The sequence below is a fragment of the Euprymna scolopes genome, chromosome 7 (assembly GCF_053919585.1).
Source record: "Euprymna scolopes isolate OS-2025 chromosome 7, ASM5391958v1, whole genome shotgun sequence".
Lineage (NCBI taxonomy): Eukaryota > Metazoa > Mollusca > Cephalopoda > Sepiida > Sepiolidae > Euprymna > Euprymna scolopes.
The window spans coordinates 172,602,545-172,625,331 of NC_136488.1; the positions used below are offsets into that span (position 1 = coordinate 172,602,545).

The 22,787-nt window shown below is 30.4% G+C and overlaps 1 protein-coding gene across 1 annotated transcript; it reads right to left on the reverse strand.

The window, feature by feature from the left end:
- Positions 1 to 1,631: 1,631 nt before the first annotated feature.
- Positions 1,632 to 22,787, reverse strand: LOC145280150 (uncharacterized). The gene is made up of 2 exons (XM_080131922.1): positions 22,664 to 22,787; positions 1,632 to 4,971 (listed from the first exon to the last, which is right to left on the reverse strand). Exon 2 carries the CDS (start codon positions 4,762 to 4,764, stop codon positions 3,268 to 3,270), a length of 1,497 nt encoding a protein of 498 aa, XP_079988048.1. The 5' UTR covers positions 4,765 to 4,971; positions 22,664 to 22,787; the 3' UTR covers positions 1,632 to 3,267.

The window sequence follows — 22,787 nt, forward strand, 5'->3', positions numbered from 1 at the left end:
ATGTAAGTGTTATATAAATGTTTAGAGATACAGAATTTATATATAGTTTAAAATATAATGGGCGGAAGTCTCTCGAGAGCTCTTTCAGCTATCATCTCATCAGGAGAAAATCAATAGCGTAAAATAATAATGTCGAAATGTCGATAATATATATAAAATTCATGTAAATGTTAATATGAACAAGTCTAACCAAGTGAATTGAATAAAGGATTCAGTTTGAAATTCACAAATTTTAATTAATTTTGAAAAGATGTTGAATTATTTTATGCTTGTTGTAGTAGTGAAGGAAGTATTTTTTCCGCAAATTTTTGTAAAAAAAAAAAAAAAAAAAAAAAAGAAATCAGTTAAAACTATAACCTGAAGCAAGGTTACAAAAAATACTTCCTTTCTATCTCTCTTCTCAGGTCTTTTAACAACATGTAACAAAGTGGATAGTAACTTTCCACTAGTGAGGAACCTTCCTCCACTAGTGGAACCTTCCTCTACTAGTGGAATCCATTGTTCAGCTTGGACGTTAGAAGAGTCTCCTCTACCCCAGCAGCTACAATTTGTATGCTGTTTTATTTGTATTTCAGATGTTTCTGTTTATTATTGAATATTTTTATATTTCTATATGTTATTGGATTTGTATATGTTATTGGATTGCTGTGCTAAAGCCAACATTTTCTCTTCGAATTTACCCTATGTACCAATGTGATGAGCTGGCTATAATGGCTTCATATCCAGCATAACCATTTTTGGTATTTCCTGTAAGTTTAGTTTTATATTTTAATGATTAGAGTATTGTCCAATTTTAATGATTAGAGTACTGACCCGATGTTATCCAGGAAAGAATGATGATCAACAAAACTTCCATAATTTTATTGTTTTCAAAATCGGTGAAAGCATCCATTTTTAATCGAATCAATTTCAACTTAACACATAAACTAGTTAATAGACTGTTCGTGAAACTTAATTAAATTTAATTTTTAATTAGAAGATGTATATTTCAAGCAACAGTCTTTCCTTTAACATGTTTCATTAAATAACACAGGCAATTTCTTGTCTACATATTTTGGTTTTGATCCTCTAATTTTTTTTTAATTTTCTTGTTTCAAGCAAGAAATGGCTGATGTACGTACCATAGTCACTGTCTGAATTCATCATCACCAAACTGATTTTAGAATATTATAGTAGTGTTAGATGTATATATAGCTCCCACTCTTCACACACACAATTTACTTTTTTCATCGTTCTAGTTAATGCATATCGGATTACCAAGCTTAATCATCAATACATTTGAAAAGATGAAAAACAATGATTTTTTACTTCCCCAAGGAATTGTTAAATATTTTAGGTGGAAACTTGATAGCTTTAATAAAAAAGACCAAAATATTTTTACATTTGAAACACAAATGTAACTTTGTTAATTGCCAAATAACTTGTGAAATTTTTTCTGATAAGTATGTGGCACGTATTTTCATAATTTACTAACTCTAATCATGTATTGAGCACTGTTGATGTAAATACTGAAAATTGATACACAAAACATCTCCTTATAAAATTTTATATGAATACATAAACACACAAATACATATGTTACTTTTTCCTGCTTACGGTAGCAACAAAAAATAAATAAATAAGTCAGAAAATGTCATATTTATTTTTAATTTAATGAAAAACAACTAAATTTTGAATCAAGAAATTTCGAAGGACTCTCCATAAACTTGGAACATGTCCAAGAATTAAAATTGTCCTAATTGTAGTTCAACTGCTGCTTCTAAAATTTTTATAAAGCCGATGTAGATTTGCCAGTTCTATTTTACAAAATAAATTTGGAAAAAAAAAGTCATATTTCACATTTTCAGGTGTTCAAAGAAAAATTCCATTTTTACTTGCTGTTAAACACTAACATAATGGATAAAAGCACTTAAAAGTTATGTGTTTAGCAAGATTATTTCCTTGTCTTTTTAACAATCTAAGTAGTTTTAGGATTAATACTTACTTGTTGGGGTATGAAAAAAATTAAAAAGAAAAATGTTTGAAACTAAAATTGAAATCTTATTTCGAACACAACAACAAAAAGGAATGGGATAGTTTATTTTGTATCCCAAACAAGATTAAAGGCAACGTTTCTAATTGGTTTCCAAATTTCATCATAAAATTACTCATAGAAGAGTGATAACAAACTTTTAAAAGAACAGAGATGTCCTTAAACATGTAACAAAAATGGTTGTTTAGTGGCAATAACATTTTTTTTGCTTAAAACTCTTCCAATGAACCATGGATATTATTACTGATTAATCCATGTGGAAGGATATTCATTTCTGAACAAATGCTGATATTTAAAAAAACTTAAGGTGGCTTGGTTTTTAAAATGTTTTAGTAGAACACCCTTGAAATTTGCACTCATCCAAAGTGCTTTACAGCCAGTGAATATTGTTATTAACATAACTCTGATTTTATTTGTGTTTTGTAATGCAAGATTTTTCAAACTGCTTTGCTTCTTGAATATGTAAAAATATGACAACCATGGAAGTCACCTTGGCTCAAAGTCCTGTATGGAAAAATCATAATAATCAAAAAAAAAAAAATATATATTATGGTCTTGATTAACTAATTCTTTTTGTCAAAATTGCTGCTTCATCCTGCTTGTTCTTTTTCAGGGTACGCTCCAAATGAGATGTTTAAAGATGCTGTCTGTAATCAGATTAATGAAGAATTTGTAGTGAGCAGATTCATCTCTATTTATTAGGATATTGTCGTGTTTTGTCTGAGGGTTGTAGCGTCTTTTACTAAGATTTTAATTTTTTTCATACTTTACTGTTCTTATACATAAGAATAAAGTTCATTTAGACGAGAATATTATAAGAATGCAACTATTCTTCTTTATTTTAATTCTGTTTGTCTTAACAGATCCAGGTACTCCCTCCTGAGGCAACCACTTGATTTCTTCAAGAGTTAAATTTAAATCTAAGTTTTCTTTTATGAATAGTTGTTGCTTTTAGGATTGCTATCTGTATTTTGTGACTGCTTGGTCTTCCCAAGTATTTAAACAAAATTTATTTGTTAGGTCATTCCTCTCTACTACATTCGATATAATGGTTATTTTCTATAGAGACCATGTTGTTTAAAAGTCTTTCTTGATGTCCTTATATTTTGTTATATTTTCACATTCGTCTCTATTAAAGCCATGCAGACATAGGTGACTTTACCAATGCGGCTGCATATGCTCCCCACTAACCTTAACCTGTCTCTATTAAAGCCATTCAGATTCAGGCAGTTTCATCAATGCAATTGCATATGTTTGGTTAAACTTGCTTGAACAGAACAAGAATATTCACATAACTTACAAGCATATGGTTTTTCTGTAGTATGCAATCGCATATGTTTGAGTAAATTTGCTTTTTGCGAACACGAATATAAACATAAATTACAAGAATATGGTTTTTCTCCTGTGTGTATTGGCAAATGTTTCATTAGATTCGATTTCTGAGAAAACGAATGATTACAGATTTTACAAGTATATGGTTTTTCACCTGTGTGCGTTCGAATATGGCTGACTAAATGCGAATGCCGAGAAAAAGAATTTGCACATACATTGCAAGAATATGGTTTCACACCCGTGTGTATTCGCAAATGTTGAACCAAACATGATTGCACAGAACATGAATAGCCACAAACGTTGCACTCATACGGCTTTTCACCCGTATGAGTTCGAATATGTTTGATTAAATCTGATTTTCGAGCACAAGAATATTCACAGATTTGACAAGAAAATGACTTTTCCCCAGTGTGTGTTTTCATATGTATTGCAAGGTTTGCCTTTAACGAACAGGAATAATTACAGATTTCACAGTGATACGGATTATTTTTTATCTGTTTTTTCATGGGTTGTGCTAAAGTTGATTCAAACAAAAAAGAATCACCTTCACAAGAATATGACTCCGCTTCTGTGTGTGTTTTCATGTGTGTTGCAAGGTTTGCCTTATACGAACAAGAATAATCACACATTTCACATTTATATGACTTATCTTTGATTGGTGTTGCTATGGGCTGTGCTAAAGTTGAATCATATGAAATAGAATCACCTTCACAAATATATGGCTCCTTTTTGGTGTGTGTTTTCATGTGGGTTGCAAGGCTTGCCTTATGTGAACAAGAATAATCACACATTTCACATTTATATGAATTATCTTTGATTGGTGTTGCTATGGGTTGTGCCAAAGTTGAATCATATGACAAAGAATCACCTTCACAAACATATGGCTCCTTTTTGGTGTGTGTTTTCATGTGGGTTGCAAGGCTTGCCTTATGTGAACAAGAATAATCACATATTTCACATTTATATGAATTATCTTCGATCGGTGTTTCTATGGGTTGTGCCAAAGTTGAATCATATGAAAAAGAATCACCTTCTTCACATGAATATGCCTCATCTTCAGTGTGTGTTTTCATGTGTGTTGTAAGGTTTGCCTTATACAAACAAGAATAATCACATATTTCACATTTATACGAATTATCTTTGATCCCTGTTTCTATGGGTTGTGCCAAAGTTGATTCATATGAAAAAGAATCACCTTCTTCACATGAATATGATTCCTCTTCAGTGTGTGTTTTCATGTGTGCTGCAAGGTTTGCCTTATATGAACAAGAATAATCACATATTTCACATTTATACGAATTATCTTTGATCTCTGTTTCTATGGGTTGTGTCAAAGTTGATTCATATGAAAAAGAATCTTCTTCATATGAATATGATTCCTCTTTAGTTTGTATTTCCATCACTTGTTTCGAGTTTGTTGCAAATGAATCAGATTTGTTATAAAAATATTTTTTTCCACGGCGGAGGTTCAAACCTTTAAGTATGCTTGAAGATCAGATATTTTTAATGATGGAGTTTGATCTTGTATTCAAATATAAGAAAATATGTAAATCACAAAGAAAATGGTGAACCATCCAAATTCATGAAACGCTTTAAAGCAGGAACATCTGAAAATAAAAAAAATTTTAGTTATTACTTTACACTTCAATTTGATTATCCTCATTATTGCATTGAATTCACAATTTCTCACTAGAATTCATTAGGATATACATATTAAAAAATGATAAAAATGTGTCTACTTTTTTACAATAGCTTAAAAACAGATATTCTAAAATTCTTTCATTTGAGAAGAATTGTTCAGAAATCAAAGATGATAGGGTCTGTTAGAAGTTGGATTTCTAGAAAGCTTTCCTTTAAATGTAGAACTTAAATGTGCACTACATATGTCTTTCTTTTTATTCTTTACTGATGGGCTGTACTTTCTCTGCCTGCAATCTGCCAGTCAACTCACACATGTCTGCTCTTCTCACTTCTGTGGTAAATGAAAGAGTCACTAGTCCATACTCAATATACAAATAAAGACATGCCAAGAGACTACAGGTGAAAATGATCTTTCTTAACATCACTCCTGACCACTTGGCTGAATGTTGACAGAGACCAATGGGTCAAACACTGTTCTTCAATGAATGCTGCACTGTGCACAGCTTGCCACTGATGTCCAGTAATCATGCATAATCTAAAAAAACTTGTATCCACTCTGGGTTAGAAAACACTGGATCCACTCAGAAAGTGGCTGATATTGTCAGAGAAGGAAAGGATTTACTCTAAATGAAGTTAGGTGAGAAGCCAAAGTCATCTCAATAATTCTAAGTTTTGTCTGACATGTGTTACTCCCACCTGACAGATTTTTCTTAGAGCTGGATAAGTTAACAACTCTTTGTCCAGGTGATAAGTTAACTCTGAGCCCACCTTCTTCAACTGTACTAAGTTTTATGACTTCTCAAAATGTCACCTTGCTGACAGCTCACCCCATCCAAAGTTTGGTATGTCTGGCTGTAGTATTCATTGTCTGTAATTCATATCATTTGTGGCTCAGAGAATTGAATAGTATTTCTCCTTTGATTTGACTTTTGGCAGTATTCACCCAAGATAGGTAGAGCTGGCTTCTCCCAAAGAACACACAGCATCCTGAATGAATGCAGACTATGCACGGCAGTCCAGTCATCACGATAGTTATAGGCAGCCAGTTTTGTCAAACATCCTTAGTGGATTGCTCATCCATATTGGAATAAGCAAGGCTTCTGAAACCTATTTGATAGTCTAATGCAATATTGTTCGGATGTTTGTGGTTGCTTAAGCCTTGAAATATCAAACTGTGTGTGGCTCCAAATTTGCTTTTTGATTTTGAATTACAGGTGTAATTTTGTACGAACCATGCATGGTCAGAGCCAGTTCTATTGCCAGTTTCTATAAGTACAGCAGTCAAAAGACACTGTAGGACAATCTGGTTTTAACAAGGATGCATTGCTAATGTAAATACAAGTTTTTGTTTGTTGAAACTTTTTAAAAAAATTCTTACAGTTTATTTTAGGATTCTTTTGAATGGTACAAAAATGATAAAATTAACCTATAGCATTAAAGTTACATTGTATTATATACAGAAGGGGAAATTCTAGAATGGACTTTGGCCATAACATCAAATGTTTTTCTGCTGACTACCAGCTACCAATGACGTCAGTATCACCAGTTTCCTTGTTTTTTCATTTTCTTTTTGTATCATTGGTGCAATAAATACAATCTGCATCCTTTACAGCATCCATCCAAGTTTGTCATCTATTCTTTGACATAGGCAGTCAGTTTTATCCGTGTTTTCTTAGTTTCTTTTCATTAACCCATTACCACCAAATTGTACTTTCAGTTGCTTTTTGAAAAAAAAACAAAAAAACAATAATTCTTACTCTTATGTCCTGTCAGCCCAACCGGTCTTCAAAGTACATGTTTATGCAGGGTTCAATAAGTGAATGAGGGGTTTGTTTATGTTTGTGCATCAGTTGCACGTTAACTTCTGTTACATGTGAGTTTCGTGATGAAAACATTTATTTACTGCATAAAACAAATTCTAGTGGTTAAGGGTTAATCGGCACCTACAACAGATGTACTCAGTAATTCAGTGTGAGGGGAAGTATATGACATTTATATTCAACTAAATTTTAGTACGAGAGATGTTCAACAAGTAATGCTGAAATTTTACATGTGCAATGGTTTATATCTCTATGGGTTATTTGCAAATTACAGCTCTGAATTGTAGTTTCTGATTGCATATGAATTAAGTCACATGTGAAATGGAGTCTATTGTGCAATGATCTGGTTTTTGCATTTAAAGATGCACATCACAGACTTCATGCTCTATAATATGACCTTGTAAAACGTTGGCACTGTGTGGAAACAATTCCAAGAGCTGATCACCCTCCCCCCAACTTCTTCCATCAATGAGGCATCTGTCAGTCAATTGAGGCTGCCATTTTAGAAGATTGATGCATCATAATTCACTAAATAGCCCAAGAGTTCAAGATTAGTACAAGAGTATCATTAAAGACTATATACAGATAGTGTCTATCAGATTCTTGGGTTGCTGAAACCTTTCTAGAAATGAAAACATATTGAGTGCAAGAGAATGAATTTGATGTGCCCAGAAGATGAGTTAAAGGTTTTGCAAGATTGATTAGACAGGATGAAACGTGGGATAACCCACTATGATCCAGAGATCAAAGTGCAATTGATGCAGTGGAAGCACTTGGACTCACCATCTCTAAAGAAGGTAAGGGTGTAGTCCTCTGCTGGCAAGGTGATGCACACAATCTTTTGGTACGAGAAGGGAGTAGTGATGATAGATTTTCTGGCAAAAAGGCACCACAATTACAGGAACTTATTATGCTTCACTTTTGAGGAAATTAAGAGAAGTTATTAATCAAAAGGCGGGGTAAGATCAGAAAAAGTATTTTCCTTCTGCAAGACAATGCCCCGGTCCACAATGTACATATCAACAAATGAGAAGCACGGATGTGTGGTTATGTAATCCTTCCCAATCCATCCTACACTCCTCACCTTGCACCCTGTACCTTCACCCCTTCTCAGCCATGAACTTGTTTTTGAAAGGAAAGAGTTTCCTAGATGATGCAGCCTTGATTTTCCAGATCACGTGATTAGAGGACCAACCTTAGGTGTTCTCCAAAAACGGTCTCCAAAGTTGCAGAGAAATGTTTAACTGTGTTGTTCCTATGTAGAGAAAGACTAATAACTATGCCAAGTTTCGACATTCAGTTATGAGAAGTGCATCAGGGGCATTACTTATTGAATGCCGCTCGTATATGGATTTAAGTTTAGGAGCACAGATGAACAATAATACTTGACTTTTATGTTTAAACTTTAATTTAATCAAGAAACCAATCCCCTTTTACCAGTTTGACAATATAAAAATTACTTCTCAAATTTTGTAGTCATAATACACAATTTATATAAATAAAGCAGATGTATGTGCATGTGTGTGACAATATTTAACTGATAAACTCTTAAACTACTGGTCACATAACACTGAAATTAAGAAATAGTAATCATACACCAAAGATGGTTTATAGCTAGTAAAATCTTTGTTTGGATCAATGGATAATGCGTACAGAAATGTCTACAAGCTGAAATGCAAAAATTTCAACTTACCAATAAATTTCTATTACTTTTGCACATGTGCAAATTCATTCATAGCTTAAAGTGGTTTGGTTTTAAATCTTTTTTACCTATCTGCCAATAGTTCCAACAGTAGAGAACGTGGTTGGAATGCTAAATGTTTTGGTTTTGATAATGATGATACCAAAGTCATTTTTTTTAAAAATTCGAAATCAGTACTATATATTAGGTAGAAAATAATATTCAATATAGAATTGGCTCTGTAATAATAAATACAAAATTTGCATAAATTAAAATATATTTAATTCAGGTTATAAAATTAGGAAATAATTTTTAATCATCTACATCATAATTCAGATTATAAAATTAAAAATAAATATTTTTTAATCATCTACATCATAATTCAGGTTATAAAATTAACAATAAATATTTTTTAATCATCTACATCATAATTCAGGTTATAAAATTAAGAAATAAATATTTTTTAATCATCAACATCAAAATTGAGGTTATAAAATTAAAAATAAATATTTTTAATCATCTACATCAAAATTGAGGTTATAAAATTAAAAATAAATATTTTTAATCATCTACATAATAATTCAGATTATAAAATTAAAAATAAATATTTTTTAATCATCTACATCCTAATTCAGGTTATAAAATTAAAAATAAATATTTTTTAATAATCTACATCCTAATTCAGGTTATAAAATTAATAAATATTTTTTAATCCTCTACATCATAATTCAGATAATAAAATTAAAGATGAATATTTTTTAATCCTCTACATCATAATTCAGATTATAAAATTAAAAATAAATATTTTTTAATCATCTACATCTTAATTCAGGTTATAAAATTAACAATAAATATTTTTAATCCTCTACATCATAATTCAGATTATAAAATTAAAGATAAATAATTTTTAATCCTCTACATCATAATTCAGGTGATAAAATTAAGAAATATTTTAAAATCCTCTACATCATAATTCAGATTATAAAATTAAAAATAAATATTTTTAATCCTCTACATCATAATTCAGGTTATAACAATAAAAATGAATATTTTTTTAATCATCTACATCATAATTCAGGTTATAAAATTAAAAAATAAATATTTTTTAATAATATACATCATAATTAAGGTTATAAAATTAAAAATAAATATTTTTTAATCATCTACATCATAATTCAGGTTATAAAATTAAACATAAATATTTTTTAATCCTCTACATCATAATTCAGGTTATAAAATTAAAAATAAATATTTTTTAATCATCTACATCATAATTCAGATTATAAAATTAAGAAATAAATATTTTTTAATCCTCTACATCATAATTCAGGTTATAAAATTAAAAATAAATATTTTTTAATAATCTACATCATGATTCAGGTTATAAAATTAAAAATAAATATTTTTAATCATCAACATCATAATTCAGATTATAAAATTAAGAAATAAATAATTTTGTAATCCCCTACATCAAAATTGAGGTTATAAAATTAAAAATAAATATTTTTAATCATCTACATCAAAATTGAGGTTATAAAATTAAAAATAAATATTTTTAATCATCTACATCATAATTCAGATTATAAAATTAAAAATAAATATTTTTTAATCCTCTACATCAAAATTGAGGTTATAAAATTAAAAATAAATATTTTTAATCATCTACATCATAATTCAGGTTATAAAATTAAAAATAAATATTTTTAATCATCTACATAATAATTCAGATTATAAAATTAAAAATAAATATTTTTTAATCATCTACATCTTAATTCAGGTTATAAAATTAAAAATAAATATTTTTAATCCTCTACATCATAATTCAGATTATAAAATTAAAGATAAATAATTTTTAATCCTCTACATCATAATTCAGGTGATAAAATTAAGAAATATTTTTAAATCCTCTACATCATAATTCAGATAAAATTAAAGATAAATATTTTTTAATAATCAACATCATAATTCAGGTTATAAAATTATAAATGAATATTTTTTAATCATCTAAATCATAATTCAGGTTATAAAATTAAAAAATAAATATTTTTTAATCATCTACATCATAATTCAGATTATAAAATTAAAAATAAATATTTTTAATCATCTACATCATAATTCAGGTTATAAAATTAAGAATAAATATTTTTAATCATCTACATCATAATTCAGGTTATAAAAATAAAAATGAATATTTTTTAATCATCTACATCATAATTCAGGTTATAAAATTAAAAAATAAATATTTTTTAATAATATACATCATAATTCAGGTTATAAAATTAAAAATAAATATTTTTTAATCATCTACATCATAATTCAGGTTATAAAATTAAAAATAAATATTTTTTAATCATCTACATCATAATTCAGGTTATAAAATTAAACATAAATATTTTTTAATCCTCTACATCATAATTCAGGTTATAAAATTAAAAATAAATATTTTTTAATCCTGTACATCATAATTCAGGTTATAAAATTAAAAATAAATATTTTTTAATAATCTACATCATGATTCAGGTTATAAAATTAAAAATAAATATTTTTAATCATCAACATCATAATTCAGATTATAAAATTAAGAAATAAATATTTTTGTAATCCCCTACATCAAAATTGAGGTTATAAAATTAAAAATAAATATTTTTAATCATCTACATCAAAATTGAGGTTATAAAATGAAAAATAAATATTTTTAATCATCTACATCATAATTCAGATTATAAAATTAAAAATAAATATTTTTTAATCCTCTACATCATAATTCAGATTATAAAATTAAAAATAAATATTTTTTAATAATCTACATCATAATTCAGATTATAAAATTAAAAATAAATAATTTTTAATCCTCTACATCATAATTCAGATTATAAAATTAAAAATAAATATTTTTAATCATCTACATCATAATTCAGGTTATAAAATTAAAAATAAATATTTTTTAATCATCTACATCATAATTCAGGTTATAAAATTGAAAATAAATAATTTTTAATCCTCTACATCATAATTCAGATTATAAAATTAAAAATAAATATTTTTAATCATCTACATCATAATTCAGGTTATAAAATTAAAAATAAATATTTTTTAATCATCTACATCATAATTCAGGTTATAAAATTGAAAATAAATAATTTTTAATCCTCTACATCATAATTCAGATTATAAAATTAAAAATAAATATTTTTAATCCTCTACATCATAATTCAGGTTATAAAATTAAAAATAAATATTTTTTAATCATCTACATCATAATTCAAATCATAAAATTAAAAATAAATATTTTTTAATCATCTACCTAATTATTCAGGTCATACAATTAACAATAAATATTTTCTGTACCTGGAGAAAGAAAGACTGGGAAGTATAATGGGTAGAAAGAGACTAATTTTGGAATTATATCTGATTTTGAAAAATCATTGTACAAAAAGACAAAAGTAGCAATCTTAGTAGAAGTTAGGGTAAATAATCAGATACGTTACAACAGAACCCCGACCACTCTGATTTGTTTCTTTAGGGGTAATCGAGGTCGTTGACAACGAATCTGATACCCAAACCAGGGGGGGGGGGGGCAAATTTACCGTTTGTATGGTATTAACCCCTGAACCCACGAAGTACTTTCCGTCATTTTACAGCTTCCGGTCACGGACGGCTTGCTTCACCTAGCAAACTGCCTTCTCACATGGCATACCAATCTTTCAGGGAAAATTTTAAATTAGATGAAAAACAAATAAAGCAAAAAAAGAAAAGCATATCAAGTTGTGGGGTGGAGGATGTAATTTAATTTTTTTTTTTCCCCCCAGAACATAGAATTTTATAATTTAAAAAAATTTCTTTTTTTTTATTACAATTTCACCCCAAATTGCCACTTTGGTGTAGGGGGCTACTATCAGGGACATAGGCATCAGGGGTACTGTGTAGGGAGTTGGGTAGCAAGATGTCGGTTCACGTTGCACTTAAACTTCTGCATGTCAGTACAGTTGGAGAAGCAGGGACCCGGTAGGGAATTCCAAAGTCTAGCTGTCCTGTGGAAGAAACTACTGGAGTAGAAGGCTCTCTTACATTAAGGGATCTCTACTGTGAAGGGGTGGGATTTAGCTGCCTGTCAGGTTTGTCAGGGTATTTACGTCGAGGGGGCACAAGTACTTGCAGTTTGTCAGAGCATTCACCGTTAAAGTACTTGTAGAAAAGGCAGAGGGATGCAACATTTCGTCGATGGGACAGGGGTTGAAGTTTAGATGACAGTTCAGGACCTATCAGATTGGCGACTCTCTTTTGAACCTTATCTAGGAGTGAGAGACTAGTGGCAGATGCACCAGCCCAAATATGACAGCAATACTCCATACATGGGCGAATGGTGGCCTTATAGAAGTATATATAAGACACTTTCGGGCGTTAATATCTTTCTAGCACGGTAGAGAGAACCTACCTTCTTTGCAGCGGTCCTGGCGATACTCTCAATGTAATTGTTCCAACTCATGTTTCCTGAGAGCATTAGGCCGAGGAGTTTAAAGGATGTACTTTCAGATAAAGAGTCATTGGCCATTGCTATTTGTGGTAGAGAAGGTTTCTTGTAATTATTGAAGGAAACAAGTTTAGTCTTTGCAGCATTGAATGTGACCATCCATTTATGTTCCCATTCCACTACAGATCGGAGGTCATCCTCTAGTGCTTCTGCCATTTCTTTAGATATGTGTTCATTTGTTTTCCTGTTGTGTCTGTTATAGAGTGTGGTGTCGTCAGCATATATACCCATCTCACAGGCAATTTTGTCAGGGAGGTCATTTATGAATATTAGGAATAACAGAGGTCCTAGGATAGACCCCTGAGGCACTCCCGCATTTATATCGTATTGTTTAGATGTACGACAATCGAGGAGAACCTGGATTCTTCTCTTATCTAAGAAGGATTTAAATTTTCAAAAATACATTATAGCACTTTTTGGGTGGAAAATTTAAAATTAGCTGAAAAAGAAATAAAACAAGAAAAGGAAAGCACTCGAAGTTGAGGAGAGGGAGGGGGGTAATTTAATTGTTTTTTATCCTGGAACATAGAATTTTCAAATTTTCAAAAAGTAACACACCGACATTTTCCAATTAGAACACCATTTAACATTTTTCGAAGATTTTACTGTTTACATTGGGGCGCGAGCGGGGGAGGGGGCGCCCCAACACCACAACCGCCCCGAATAATGTTAAAAGGTAAATAATCAGTAAATGTTGGTGCGTTACTACCAGAAAAACGGTTAACTAAACTGCAGAAGCACCTATTAAGCCATATAAGTTCTATAATCCCCCTCCCACAAAAAAAAGAATGAAAAACATAAAAATGTTTGGTGCTTATGTTTTTGTAAACCGCATTAAAAACTACAGGAGACAAAAAAAAAAAAGGTCCCCCAATTTGTTGTACTTTTCTTTAATTATAAGTCATTAAAAACTGTCAGTCCGTAATTTTTTCCACCCAAAAAGTTCTAATGTACTTTTTGAAAATTTGAAAATTCTATGTTCCAGGAAAAAAAAAAAAAACAATTAAATCACCCCCGTCTCCTCCTCCCCAACTTGGAGTGCTTTCCTTTTCTTGTTTTATTTCTTTTTCAGCTTATTTTAAATTTTCCACCCAAAAAGTGGTATAATGTATTTCTGAAAATTAGAAAATTCTATGTTCTGGAAAAAAAAATAATAAATAAATTAAAAATTACCCCCCCCCTCAACACTTGGTGTGTTTTCTTTTCTTGCTTTATTTCTTTTTCATCTAATTAAAAATTTTCTGCGGAAGATTGGTATGCCATGTGAGAAGGCACTTGGCTAGATGAAGCAAGCTGTCGTTTATGCGGCCACCCGCATGCACGCGTAGCATAAACGGAAGCTGTAAAATGGTGGAAAGTAGTTTGTGGATTTAGGGGTTAATACCATGCAAATGGTAAAATTGCCCCTAGTTTGAGTATCAGATTCGTTGTCAGCGACCTCGATTAGCCCTAAAAAAACAAATTAGAGTGGTCGGTGTTCTGTTGTAACGTATCTGAATATTTACCCAAGTTAGTATCACCAAATGATGCTGAGTTAAACAGAGCTGAAAGGGAAAATTAACGAAACACCAATATTTTATGTACAACATAAAAAGAAATCGCCAGTAATTATACCGGTGGCCCACTTAAAAGTAGCCCAATCTAATCTTTCTCTAATCATTTTTTTCTCAGATTAAGCGGCTCATTTAATAGTAGCCCGATCTCTAATCTTTCTCTTAATGACCAACTGACACCACAAGACAAAAAGCAATACTTTTTCCAACAAGATGGCGCTACATGCCACACATCTCACAAATCACTGACACGAGTTCAGAAGAGAGAACAATAAGCAAAGGGTTATGTCAACCACGTTCCTCGGACTTGTCATCATGTGATATTTATCTTTGGGGGACTTTAAAACACATTGCGAGCCTGTCTTTGTTTTATCGTTATTTCCATGGCAAGTGCTCGTCCGAGCTCCAATCTCTGGTCCCCTCCTCTCGCTAATCTTTCATGAAAAACACCTGTCTAGCTGAAACCACTGTCAGTAATTTTCCCCACTCTTTAACTGTGCCTAAATCAAAACATAGATTCCATGAACAAAGCTTCTTTCTTAGAACTGCACACCTGTGAAATTCTCTTCCGTTTGCCTGTTTCCCACCTGACTACAACTTGGATATCTTCAAATCCAACATAAACAAATTCCTGATGAATCGCCCCCTCAAGTAAGACACTTTATCAAATCTCCAATACTATTACTACGATACTATCCTATTGATTACTGTACACTCAACTCTTATCCCTGAGTGGCTTTCGAGCCTTGATAAGGTGATCTCCATGTAAAAAAAAATAAAATGAATAAAATAAAAATAATCCTCACAATCTAGACCAACTAAAGGAGAACATTACCAATGCTATCAGGAGAATCACCAGAGAAGATCTACAGGCAGTATCTGTAAACGTTTAACAACGTTTACAGAAATGCGTAGATGTCCACGGGGAGCACTTCCATCATCTTTTATAACAATACAATTAATTTAAACAATAAAAGAATGTTCCTCCTCCCTACTACATTTTCTGGGCTACTTTTAAGTGGACCACCCTGTAGAAGCAAAATTTCAAAATTTACCTGGCAAATATACTTGGTGAACCAAGTGCAAGAGAGATTCAAACAATTACACTTGTTAGAATTTTAAAAAGATCTCTCAGTTGGAAAGTATGAGATAGTGGGTAAATGTCTAGCATCTGGTAGGATGCCCCATCACCAGCTTGAACAAAATTGGAAAATTGCAAATAATAGCATCAATAATACGATCCATAATATCTATTTTCATTCGTTAAAACCTTTACCATTTTTAACAATTGGGGTGACTCAGCAATTCAGTTTGAGATGATTTAAGTATGTGATGATTGTTGCAATAAATTTTAGTAAATTTATGCTTTTATGTTTAGGAGCACGAATAAACAATAATACTGGACTTTCACCTTTAATTTAAAACATAAATTACTTTTCACGAGTTTCTTTCCTTCATACTTTTTTCCTATATACTTTAATAACAGAAAATACCTCTGTTCTGGGATTGAGATATGTTTAAGCAAAAAGATCTATTTTAATTTGTCTAAGTAATAGAACTCCCTATTAGTTGATTCTAAAATATTATTAAAAGAATTTTTTTAAAATGAAACGAAAAATTATGTAAAAGGATTATCATTGCTTCTTCATTACTAGAAATTCGAAAATCGAAATATTGAATTTCTGATAAAACCAATGTTATCTACTTGTCATGTAACAGTAATGAACATATTTAAAAAAATTACGAAAAACGAGAAGATAGAAAATTAATTATTAATGCAAGAGGTTTTTGAAGACAATTAGTGAAAATTGAATTTTGCTCAATTGGCTTAATACTTTCAAAATTTGCAGAAAATAAGTACCTCCCTTGTTACGATTCAAACTCCGCCGTTTATTATTTTTTTTTTTTTAGCAAAATTAGTTTTTGCTAATTTTCTTAAAAAACTGAGTACTTATGCATTTATTGCACCGCGCTGAAATTATAACGTTATTTAGAAAGCCATTCTTAATATGAGGAGGGAAGGCTGTTTTGTAACTATTCTGTACTTTCACCCAACAATTTAATAATAAAGAAAGACATCATAAAAGTTGACTTCAACTTTTTTTTTTTTTTTTTTTACATGGAGGTCACCACGCCACTTATCAAGGCCCAGAAGCCACTCGGGGATAAAGGTTATTGTGTGTACAGTAATCAGTGGAGTGGGATAGTATCGTAGTGATAGTTAGTATTGGAGAATTGATAAAGTGTCATTACTTAAGGGGGTGGTTTATCAGGAATTTGTTTGTGTTGGACTTGAAGACATCCAAGTTGAAGTCAGGAGGGAAACAGGCAAGCGGCAAAGAGTTCCATAGGCGTGCAGAAGCTTTGTTCATGGAATGTACGTTTTGATTTAGGCACGGATAAAGAGTGGGGAAAATTATTGACAGTGGTTTCAGCTAGTCGGTTTGAAAATATTAAAAAAAAAAAAAAAAAAAAAAAAAAAAAAATAGTGCGATACAATAAATGTATAAGCAACGAAAACTATTTTCATTAATAATTTTCGATAAATTTTTACGACGTGCCCTAGCATATTATAAACACCCCAACCTCCCCATGTTAATAACGGCTTTCGGAACACTCAACCTCGAAAGCCGTGCTTAACATGGGGTGGTTGGGGAGGTGTTTATTCCGAAAGCCGTTCTTAATATGGGGTGGTTTGGTTGGATGGGTTTATACTACGCTGGGCGGGGGCAGGTCGTAAAAAAAATACCTAATTTTCTATCTTATCGTTTTTCGTGATTTTTGGATATGTTCATTACTGTGACATGACAATTAAGTAGAATCAATCAGGTTTACTTGAAATCCAATATTTTGATTTCCGCTCTAATAACGAAGAAACACTAAAAAAATGTATTCTTATTATTTTATTTATTTATTTTCACAAACTCAAATATATAACTTTTTCAGCCCGACGGATGTACTCAGTAAGGAGCATAGGGTGGAGGTGGGCAAGTATTTATTAGAATAAATTTGAGTAAATTTAGAGTTTAAGATGATTTAGCGGAGAAACCAACGAACGAAAAATCCACCTAATAAGTGTCAATAAATGTCACGATGACAATTATTGGATGAAATTTTAGCAGTATTTTGGTTTAGTTTTCTAGACTTTTGAGCCATTATTGCGTCTATGAAGACGACATGTCTGGGGTCGGCCATGTTATCGGTTTAACTAACCAACTCGACACGTTCTTTATCGAACCGAATAAAACCTTTAAAGTACGTTAAAAACATACAAAACTTATCCAGGTAGGTAGAAGAGTAACTTATCTTGCCTTTGGTAACATTTATTTATAAATCTGTAATATATTTGAATTATTTTACCTTTTTTTCGGTTGTTGGCTTCTCTGCTAAATCCGCAAAAGTTTAAGCCACAAACTTTTTTTCTTTCGCCTTTTTAAAGATTGTGAAAATCATTTTATCGAATTTTCAACACTCATGTGATACACATTTAGATTTTGAAAAAAAAAAGAAAAAAAAAGGCTTATGACGAGGCAGTTTGTAAAAGGGAATTTTAAAGCCTTTAAACTGACGAATACCACGTGCTTTTGGTTTAAGATAAAAGTTTTAGGGTGCCTGCGCAATTATGGCGGAAATTAATAACTTAAAAAAAAAATTGGGTTTGTATTACTGTACACATAGATTGGAAAAAGTTGTCAAAAAACAAATATTTAACTGTACAAATAAATGTTATCAAAGGCAAGATAAGTTACTTTTCTACCAAACTGGATATATTTTTGTGTTTTTATTCAATGTAACATATTTATTCAGCTCGAAACATACAGTGTTTACCGGTGTATTCGAAAATTCAAGATGGCGTCTCACACCCTCTTTAACACCGTAAGTATGGAAAAAGGTGTTATAAATAAAAAAAAAAACTATACAAAATACTATTAAAAACCCGCCGAATATATGTCAACCTATGTCACGGTAACATATATTGAGCGAGTTTTTAACAGTATTTTATCCGGTTTTTTATTTATAACATCTTTTCCCACACTTACCGTGTTAAAGAGAGAATAAGACGCCATCTTGAATGTTTCAATACATCGGTAAACACTGTATGCTTTTCGAGCTGAATAAACATGTTACATTGAATAAAAACACGAAAAATATATCCAGTTTGGTAGAAAAGTAACTTATCTTGCCTTTGATAACATTTATTTGTTATATATTTGTTTTTTGACAACTTTTTCGAATCTATGTGTACAGTAGTACAAACCCAAAAAATTATATATTTACACAAAATACGATACTTATGCACATACGTTACCGTGTTAAAATAACATTGAGAAAGCCATTCTTAACATGGAGAGTACTTTCACCTAACAACGTAATAAAAAAAAAAATTTGTAAAACTCCAATTTAACTTGAAAATATGAGTTTTAAAAACAGCAGAGCAACCAAAATACTGTCAGAAACTCAATAATGTTATCGTGACATATATTGGGTGGCTTTCAGAGAGGATTTTTGGTGCTTGTTAATGTTAAGATAAGTCGACAGATTGAATTCTTTTTAAAAAATATGTCGTTTTAAACAAAAAAAAATATTACGTACTTAATTGCCATGCCGAAAATAGTAATATATTCAGCAATAATTACGAAAAATCATTGAGTAGAAAGTTGTCTATAGTTAAAAGACATTTTTACGGAAAATTTAGTAAAATTGCATTTTTCATAGACGTTAAAAAGTAGACAGTAGTAGTCTATACGCAAGGGACATAAGTCTGAAACGAATATTTTAGATTACTTGTTCATGGCTGATCAGAATTTTTGTAGGAATTTTTGACACCCCTAACACGAAATTGCGAATAAAATATAAAAATCTCGTAATTTCTCTGTTAAAAGTGGGTTATTTATTTTCTTTATGGATTATACTTCCAAAATAAACTATTAAAGTTGTTTTAAAAGTAATAGAATTTTTTTTTTTTTTAAACAGTAATGAATTTTCCGAACTCAATATTTTTCAATTTTTAAACTTTAAAAATCTATCAAAATTTTTCTATTGATTCTATTTTTACGATATTTTCAGGGTCAATGTGAAATGTTATGTTCTTTCCAATAAACCGAATATAATATTTTAGACAAACGTTTTTTTTTTAATTCACGCCCCCCCCCCCATTTTCAAGTTTCTATTAAAAAGTAAATAATTAATTTATGTTTCTAAGTTTTATATATCACAAATTGAAGAGAAAAGGTCAATAAATAATATATTCAAATTTAAAACAAAAAAAAAACCCGTTTTTTAGAAATTTACCTGTAAAGTCCGAAGTTTAAAACCTTTTTTTTTTTTAAAAAAAACACATTGTTTTTTGTTTTTTTTTTAATGAAACCTTTGTCCTTGCTCCTTTAATTGAAAAAAAAAATTAGGGCTTGAATTACATTTTTCGAGGAGTTATAAGCTTGGAAAGATGGGGTGGAATTATTCACTATTTTCACGAAATTTCTGATACACCTATGGCTGCAGTTGTCTATAGGGACATACTTCGATGACGCTATCTTAACAAGCACCGTATTTTGTTTGATTTTTAAGTCATTTTCAAAGCTTCAAATATTTAGGTGTCAATTCGCAGCCATTTTTCCTGCTCGACACATGTTTTTCGAACCGAATAAACATTTTAAAGTGAGTAAAACCACTAAAAACTTTTCCAAGTTTGCCTTTGAGGTTGATAACAATTCACATTTCTTGGCCTTCAAGCCAACAGAAAATAAATTATAAAAACAAGATCACAGTGTAGTATCTGTTCTGATGCTACACTTCACCTTTTGTCCTCAGTCAGTGGAGGAGAAACCTTCATGATTGAGACAATTATTTTTGTCCCTATACAGAGTGTCCCTTTTTAGGGGAGCTATTTCCCCCCACATTAAAAACCGACCTTGTGTCTATATACTGCCCTCGTGGGATAAAGCAATAGGAACATTTGTTATATTTGAATTTTTGAACACTGTCTGTGGATTTAAAACATACGGGAAAGCCATTCTTAACATGGGGAGGATGTTTTGTAACTATTCTATACTTTTTCATCTAACAGTCTAATAAACAAAAATATCGTAAAAATTAAAAGGTGCTAAAGTACTTACTGATCCGTGATCCGATCCGCGCTATTTTTTAAATCGTATTTCCAAGTTTAATTAAAGTTTAATGATATGATTTTTATTCAATTGTAAGGTTAAAGTACAGAATAGGTACAAAACACCCTCCCCCTCCTCCCCATGTTAAGAATGGCTTTTTAAATAATGGCGTTATTATTTCAGTACGGATGAGTACCAAATTAAATTTAACTTGAAAATACTGTATATAAAAAAAAATTTGCACCAGACAAATGACGGAACGAAGATGTCATACTCCAAAAACCACGTAATTTGATCAAGTATTTTTTCTTTTTAGATATTTATGTAGAATATGGACCGTATAATTAATTAGATTATATTTTAGGATTAAAGTCAATTTTTACGCTATCTTTTGTGGAGTAATTTTTATTTTATCAAATTGTTAGGTGAAAGCATACAATAGTTTTTGTTTAAATCTCACCCCCTCTCCACATATTAAGAATGCGTTTCTAACTGATAACGTTATTATTTCAGTACGGTCCGTATTCTGCAGAACAAGTTTTGGTGCTTGTTTGCACTTCTGCCACCGTACTATTAAATATTTTTTCGGGATAAATTCAAGCGTCTCTTTTTTGCTGAAATAATAACGCTATTGTTTAAAGGGTTTGTAGATTCGAAAAAGTTGTCAAAAAACAAATATATAACAAATAAATGTTATCAAAAGCAAGATAAGTTACTTTTCTACCAAACTGGATATATTTTTTGTGTTTTTATTCAATGTAACATGTTTATTCAGCTCGAAAAACATACATTGTTTACCGATGTATTGGAAAATTCAAAATGGCGCCCCACTCTCTCTTTAACACGGTAATTTCGGGAAAAGGTGTTATAAATAATAAACTAGACAATATACTATTAAAAACCACTGAATATATGTCAACCTATGCCACAGTAATATATATTGAGCGTGTTTCTAACAGTATTTTGTCTAGTTTTATATTTATATCACCTTTTCCCAAACTTACTGTGTTAAAGAGAGAGTCGGGCGCCATTTTAAATTTTCCAATACATCGGTAAACACAGTATGTTTTTCGAGCGGAATAAACATGTTACAGTAAATAAAAACACTGAAAACATATCCAGTTAGGTAGAAAAGTGACTTATCTTGCCTTTGATAACATTTGTTATATATTTGTTTTTCGAATCTATGTGTACAGTAATACAAACTCAATCATATCATAAAACTTTAATTAAACTTGAAAATACGATTTAAAAAATAGCACGGATCACTCTTTGCATTAGCACCCAAAATAATAACGTTATCATATCAGCACGGTGGCAGAAATGCACAAATACCCAAGTTTTGGTGTTAATGCAGTTACTGATCTGCGCTATTTTTTAAATCGTCTTTCCAAGTTTGATTAAAGTTTTATGTTTTTTTATTCAATTGTAAGGTTAAAGTACAGAATAGGTACAAAACACCCTCCCCATGTTAAAAATGGCTTTTTAAATAATAACGTTATTTCAGTACGGATCAATAAGTATGAGTACCCAAGTTTTAAATGAGTAAAATATTGGGTACTTTGTTAACGTTCTGAAATAATAACGTTATTATTTTGAAAGTCATTCTTTACATGGGGAGGGTGTTTTGTAAGTGTTGTTGTGTACTTTAACCTAACAATTTAATAAAAAAAAAAAAACGATACGGTAAAACTTGAATTTAACTGGAAAATACTATTTAAAAAAGAAGAAAATAAAAAGCACGGTATCATAACTGCATAAGCACCAAATATTTGCTAAACCAACAATAAAACTAATTTTTGCATGCGCCCCTGCCATATAAAATAACCGGTCTTTTTTTTCTCGTATGAATTTAAAAATATATCAGCCAAAATTGAAATGTAAGACGAAATAAAAATATGGTCGAACAAACATTTACACCTGATGATGTAGTTTGATGTAATAAAAACAAAATCACAAAACTTACCAATATTTATGCTGTGATTATTCGATTTGTTTTAAACATTTTTTTTATTTCCTTTCTTTTAATTTTTTTTTCATCAAATAATTTTATTTCTTTTGTGTTTACGGACTGAAAATTTTCTCTTCTC

Coding starts and splice junctions, on each gene's coding strand:
- LOC145280150 (XM_080131922.1), bottom strand. CDS start 4,764: ATGGAAATACAAACTAAAGAGGAATCATATTCATATGAAGAAGATTCT.